We start from the raw sequence: 6,931 nt of genomic DNA, 5'->3' as shown, positions 1-6,931 counted from the left end.
GTGTGTGTCCGGGTTTCCCGCCCCTCGCTCAGCCCTGGTTCGCTCTGTGAGCAGTGACAGGCGCTGACGTGTGTGAGCCTGGCTTTAAATGTTCGCGACTCGATGCTGAAGATAACTCGGGGCCAGCGGGAGCCGCAGCGAGTTTGAGGAATTGGAGCGGGATGCCTGAAGTTGGGAGAAAGCCAGGTGAGGGCCTGTGGGAGGGAGAGGGAGGTCAAGTGTCCGGGGTGGGGGGGGGGGAACTGGGCTTTCACACTGATCGTGGTGTCGAGGTTTGGCTGGGAGTCCAAAGTCTGGCTCCAAACCATCATGGGGAATGTTCAGATCCCTCCCTACCATCGCCACCTCTCACCCTCCCCGCACCACAAAGCAGCCCTCCTCTGACAAGCCCCATCCTGCCGTCCAATCTGGAGAGCCCCAGATCCAGAAAACCAGCCAGCCCTGAGCTCAGTCAAGGCTGCTATAACCCCAGGCCAACTTTTCAGCAATAATACTGAGGATTCGTGCTCCCAGAACCTGCTGCCCACCCCCCCCCACCCACACCCCAGTTAAGCAGCACGTACCCAACAATGTGCAACATTGCACAGGTATGGTCTGATAAATCCAACCCGGCCAATCACTGCCACACCATCTGTAAAGTGATGGAAGGGGTGTCAAACAACAGTGATGCCCACCTTGGGTTCCTCCAGGGCCACGTTCAGCTCCAGATCTCATGATCTGCCTTGGTTCAGACATGGACAAAAAGAACTGAGCTGAAGTGAGCGATAGCCCTTGACATCAAGTCTGCACTTGACCAAGTGTGGCATCAAGGAACAGGGCAAAACTGGAATCAGTGGGTATCAGGGGGCACGCTCACCGCTGGTTGGAGTCATACCTGACACATAGGAGGATGGTCGTGGTTGTTGGAGATCGGTCATCTCAGCTCCAGGACATCTCCGCAGGATTTCCTCAGGGTAGTGTCCTAGGCCCAGCCGTCTTCAGCTGCTTTAACATTGATCTTCCTTCCAACATAAGGTCACAATTGGGGATGTCACTGAGGATTGCATCATGTTCACCACTGTTTGTGGCTCCTCAGTCCATGTTCAAATACAGCAAGAACTGGACAAAATCCAGGCTTGGGCTTACAAGTGGCGAGTAAATTCATGCCACACATTATCAATATTCAGGTGGGGGGCGGGGTTACCTCTTACCGGAAACTGAACTGGACTCTCCAGCTAAATACAGTGGCTACAAGAATAGGTTAAAGTCTAGGAATACTGCAGTGAGCAACTCATCTCCTGATTTTCAAAAGCCGCATCAATCAGGAGTGTGGTGGAATATTCCCCACTTGCCTGGATGGGTGCAGCTCCAATAACACACAAGAAGCTTGACATCATCCAGACAAAGCAGCCCACTAGATTGGCATCACATCCACAACCAGCAGCTCTCTCCATAACCGTAGCAGCAGTGTGTATCTTCAAGGTACAGAAATTGACCAAGGGTCTTTAGCCAGCACCTTCCAAACCCACGGCCACTTCCATCTAGAAGGACAAGGGCAGCAGATCCATGGGAACACCATCAACTGCAAGTTCCCTCCAAACCATTCCCCGTCCTGACTTGGAAATACAGGCAATCCCTGGCTTGTGAATGGTTTCTCTTCTTAAGTTCGATCACAAGTTGATTTTTACACGGGTCAGAACGCAAGACAAGTCCACATAAAATAGCCACTCATTGAGTGCAGAAAATGTTCATATGTTGGATTTTTAACATTGTTTGTAATCCAGGTCATTCTGTTATAACGCACATTTTGTCAACACTAATTCGCTGTAATGTGAATGACGAATTGGGGACGCTGTTCCTCAAGCAAAAACCTTTAAAAAGTGTGATTGCTGTAATGCGATTACAGCGCCAGCACTTTAACCACTGTTTCTAAAGCTCAATTGTTCGATAACACAGGGTTGCACGAGAACACAACCATTGCATTATAGAAGAACTGGCTGTGCAGACGGTTGTAAGTCGGTGGTTTGTAAATTAGAACTCCCTGTATATCATCATTCCTTTAGAGTAACTGGGTCAAAATTCTGAAATTCCGTCCTTAACAGCAATGTGGGTCGACCTACAGCATGTGGACTGCAGTGGTTCAAGAAGGAAACTCACCACCACCTTCTCAAGGGCAACCAGAGACAGGCAATAAATAGTACTGGTCCAGCCAGTGACACCCAGTCCCTGTGAATGAATAACATTAGCAGTCATTAGGATGACGACGTTTTGAACATTAATAATTCTCCTCTCCATTACACAAAGACTGAAGCTTGTCCCATGTCTTGAGAGGCTGCAGACTCCAGATCTGTAGTTTCGGCTGCTTCCTTCTACGTAGGTACAGTCTCTGGAGTCCTACAATTGAGGGCAATGGGACGAGAAGATCTGGTTAATCAGAATGTGTTTTAATCCAACCCAACTCATATCTAAAGTTCCTCTGGTGTATCTCCCAATCCAGACCTGGGACATGTCCATTCAGAACCTGTAATACCTGCCACATTGCTGCTGGAAGAGAGTGTGAGGGATGTTGGAGAGGATGCGAGTGAGTTCATGGATGGATGGGGAAGGCATTGAGTGGGAGAGGAGGAGAGTGTGCAGGAGGGAGGGTTAGGAAAGGTATTTGAGTAGGGAGGGGAGAGTACCAGGTAGGTTAACAGTGTAGATATGAGGAGGTGTATGTGCATGCTGGAGGGTGTTCTCTCTGTGTGTTTGTCAGAAACAGACAGGCTGCTGGTATGGAGAGTGTGAGGCTGAGCACCTTTCTGAAATCCTGTGTCTCTCATTGTGTGCCACCTCCCTGTTCCCCCCCTGCTCAGCTTCCTCCTTCACAAAGAAGCCGCGGAGCGCAGTGTTCAACGTGGGCAGTGATGCCACGTTCGCAGCGGAGACAGAGAAAGGGGTGGCGAAGGTGAGATGGCAGCGGCATGGTGCAGACATGGCAGCGAGTGAGCGATGGACCATCGTTTCAGAGGGCACCAGGCACACCCTCACCATCCATTCAGTGAGCAGCCTTGACAGCGGAGTCTATGCGGTCATCGCCGGAAGTTCAAAGGTCAAATTTGAGCTGAAGGTCAAGGAGCCAGGTTAGTGTGCAATATAGATAACAGCAGCAACAATGTGGGCTGTTGGGGAATAGTAATCAACAAGGGAATGAGAAAAAACGTACTCCTCCTGAGACAGATGGGACTTTGGTTTGATTTAACTTGATCTTTAGCCTGTGTCTGATGGGGTGCCAACATAGAGGGAGCTTCCATTTCAGTTTAAAACAGTGGAGGAAGCTTACTTTCAGCTTAAAAGAAAAGAGAGCACTTTACTTACAGTTTAAAAGAACAGAGGCAGTTTTAGATTAGGCAGCTACTCTCTACAGTGTGGAAACAGGCCATTTGGCCCAACAAGTCCACACTGACCCTCTGAAGAGTGATCCACCTAGACCCATTTCCCTCTGACTAATACGGGGAGAAAGTGAGGTCTGCAGATGCTGGAGATCAGAGATGGAAATGTGTTGCTGGAAAAGCGCAGCAGGTCAGGCAGCATCTAGGGAACAGGAGAATCGACGTTTCGGGCATTAGCCCTTCTTCATTCCTGTATCTAACTCCAAGCTGACCCTGTCGTGGGAGTATTTGATGGGGACAATATCAAGAGAGCTTTACTCGCAGTTGACTTTTAGTTTAAAAGAGTAGGTGGAACTTCACTTTGTAGAAATGGAGTCTGGCCTGTGAGAGGTGACTGAGGCATGATGGGTGAGTGAGCAGGGTATAGGATTTATGAGCCTGTGATACTGGGTGATGTAGTTTGGGTAAGGAAAAGGTACTTCAGTGAATGTGGAACGACTAGAGAAACTGGGAATGTACTCGTTACAGCAGGGGAGGCATGGGAGATTGAAATTTCCTGCGGGGTTTTGGCCAAGTAACTGGAATGGGGAGGTGGTGCTGTTTCTAGTACCAGAGGACATGTAAGGAGATTGTCAAAAGGTGAGGAGGATATTTTGACACAGAAGCCCATTATGATCTGGAACTCCCTGCCTGAGAAAGCTGGGAATTGTATCCTTTCCTTAAGTGGAACAATTTATCAGGAAAATATGAGGAGAGTAGGATTGGAGGGACAGCAGTCTGAAACAGCGCAGTGCGTAGTGAGGAATCAAGTCCTGGATTGTTCTGTAACAGTGTAGCAGGAGATTGAGCATTAGCTGGGGGATGCATTTGGGTATTCAGCAGCAATGTGGATTAGGAAGGACAGTCAGGAAGTTGCTTTCTGCTTTTGGGACATGTGCTCTATTCTGAGAACTGAGGAATGTCACCGGAGTTGGAGAAGAGAGCAATGTGCGCTGCAGTTATTCATAGTTCAAACAATGCCCATTAATAGCTTGTATCATGGGAGAAGGGGAGAGGGTTGTACTGATTAGGGTGGGGGAGGGTGACCAAGGTGACCAACTGTTGTGAACATTTTCCAAACAACACTTGCCTCTCCACTTGATCCAAACACCCTTCTCCCAAATATGGAAAAAAAAACCTGCCAGACAGTTAGCTCAAGAGTTTCCACTCAGGAACAGATTGAGTGTTCAGAATTGACAGATCCCCAGAAGTGAGTCATTAGAGTGGACTCTAATCAAAGGTTTCAGGGTAGTGTATAGACAGGATAACAGATACTCAGGAGTGAGTTACACACTGGAATCTAATTGAGGGTCTGGGGATGGTTTATATATCGAATAAAAGATATCCAGAAGTGACTTACAGCCTGGAATGTAGAGTGACGAATGTAATGTTCAAAGCTTTCCATATATTTTAACATTTATATCTTGCTGTGTTGTTCACCTCAACAAGGGAGGAGTTCCATATTCTCATCAGTCTCTGGTTTAAGCAGTTCCTCCTGAATTCCCTGTTGGATTTATTTGTTGTTATTTCGTATTTATTCTTGTTTATTATTTCTGGTTTGACCTCTTCGTATTCTCTCTGTGCACTGCCTTGGTTAAATTGGGAATCCTTTCATCTGCTAAGCCCTCAGGCTTGATGACATAACGGAATGTTTCACTTAACCCTTTTTCCTTTTCTGAGGAAGACTGGTGGCTGAACCCCAGACCCGCGTTTACAGATTACACTTTGCTTGAAATCAACCCACAGCAGAAGTTTTTACGATGAAATCAAAGATCAGGTTTATTAAACAAAGTGAGGGAATTGCTTCACTACGCCATCCTCACACAAAAGCACTCAGGAAATTCAGGAAGATGGGAACCAGAGCAGTTGCAAATTACACGTAGGAATTACAAACAATTAAGACTAAGTCCATGAGAGGTCCGCTTTCCCTGAGGTCAGTGTAATGGTTTCCTTGGTGATTGGGCTCAGTTATTTTACCTTCACACAAGCAAAGTGTGTGCTTCTTTCCATACTGCCATTTGGAGACAGAGGTGAAGTGTTTGAGGCAACCTGTTGACTCATTACGTCTTGCTTTCTCTCTGAAGGTTAAACAACAATGGACTTTTAGAAACCAAGAATTATACATGTCAGCAGTTATCCCAGTTCAGATTCCAGAACAGGCATTTCAGGATCTGATGACCCACCACGGATAGTTGGGGCTGAAAGGGGTGAAGTTTAACATGGATAAGTATGAGATTATCCATTTTGTTTGGTAGAGCAGAAAGGCAATTAATTATTTCAATGGAGAGAAATAATTTGGAGTGTTTTTGTGCAGAGGGATCTGTTGGTACCTTTCCTTGCTAGTAACATTGGAGGCAGCTCAGAGAACGTTCTCTACATTGATCCCAGAGATGAGGGAAAACTCAACACATCTGGCAACATCTGGGAAGAGAAATCACCAGCAACCTATCACATCCAGTGATGCCTCTTCAGTCTGGAACCGACTGTCTGAGAGTGTGGTGGAAGGCAGGTTCACTCAAGATTGCCAAGAGGGTGTTGGACCAATGTGAGTAGAGGCAGGGAGAAGGTGGGAAAATGGCCTTCAGTCACAACGCTCATTGAGAAAGCTAGTGCGGACACAATGGACCAAATGAACACTCTCTGCACGGTAACAATTCTCATTATGCAGAGACCAATTCAGGGGGAATGTGCACTCCATGCTGTCTTGTTCAACATGTTTTCACTTATGCTAGAAAGTAACAGAGTGGATTCAATTTGAAATGAAACATTGCTGTTTTACAGTTTTGTTAACCTGCTTTGCTACTTTGAATGGTGGGTATGTGTGTAACCCTAACACCCCTCGATACCTCTCTCTCATTCAGAGACCGACATCATAGAATCCAAACAGTGTGGAGACAGGCCATTCGACCTAACAAGTCCACACCGACCCTCTGAAGAGTATCCCACCCAGACCCATTCCCCTACTACTTTACATTAACCCTGACCAACACACCTAACCGACACATCCCTGAACAGTGACCAATTCACCTGACCCGCACATCTTTGGACTGTGGGAGGGAACCGGAGCATCCGGAGGAAACCCACGCAGACACGGAGAGAATGTGCAAACTCCACACAGACAGTTCCCCCGAGGCTGGACTCGAACCCGGGTCCCTGTTGCTGCGTGGCAGCAGTGCTAACCACTGAGCCACCGTACCGCCCTGAGGAGGGTGTGAAGCCCTGCCTACTCTGATAATTGGTGTGTGTTTTCCAGTTTGAATTACCAGTCACAGAACAGTACAGGGTGATACACTCACTGAGTTCGACCCAGACATTGGACTAACTCCCTTGGTCGATGCATATGGGAAGGAGCTGTGCTCTCAGTCAGAGACAGGCGGTAGCTGAGCTGTAACTGTTCTGTACCTTCACAGCAGATGGTGGATGTGGCCCATTACCTCCAGGTGAAGGAGAACAAAAACTGACAAGAGACACACATGCAGGTAAGAGGTGAGATGGGGTTAGATCAGGGAGGCGATTGAGGGGGGAGCTGGGTGATGATGTGG

At 47.6% G+C, this 6,931-nt stretch overlaps 1 protein-coding gene across 1 annotated transcript in view; it reads left to right on the top strand.

Annotated features, from left to right (window-relative positions):
• Nucleotides 1-101: 101 nt before the first annotated feature.
• Nucleotides 102-6,931, top strand: part of LOC122557998 (myosin-binding protein C, cardiac-type-like) — a 17,821-nt gene continuing 10,991 nt past the window's right edge. Inside the window, exons 1-3 of the mRNA XM_043706302.1 lie at nt 102-186; nt 2,835-3,101; nt 6,800-6,868. Coding sequence (XP_043562237.1) covers nt 162-186; nt 2,835-3,101; nt 6,800-6,868 — 361 coding nt within the window. The 5' untranslated portion in view covers nt 102-161. The remainder of the gene's footprint in view (nt 187-2,834; nt 3,102-6,799; nt 6,869-6,931) is intronic.

The sequence above is a fragment of the Chiloscyllium plagiosum genome, chromosome 16, assembly GCF_004010195.1.
Source record: "Chiloscyllium plagiosum isolate BGI_BamShark_2017 chromosome 16, ASM401019v2, whole genome shotgun sequence".
In the NCBI taxonomy this organism is placed as follows: domain Eukaryota; kingdom Metazoa; phylum Chordata; class Chondrichthyes; order Orectolobiformes; family Hemiscylliidae; genus Chiloscyllium; species Chiloscyllium plagiosum.
This window is presented reverse-complemented; position numbering and strand designations above follow the sequence as displayed.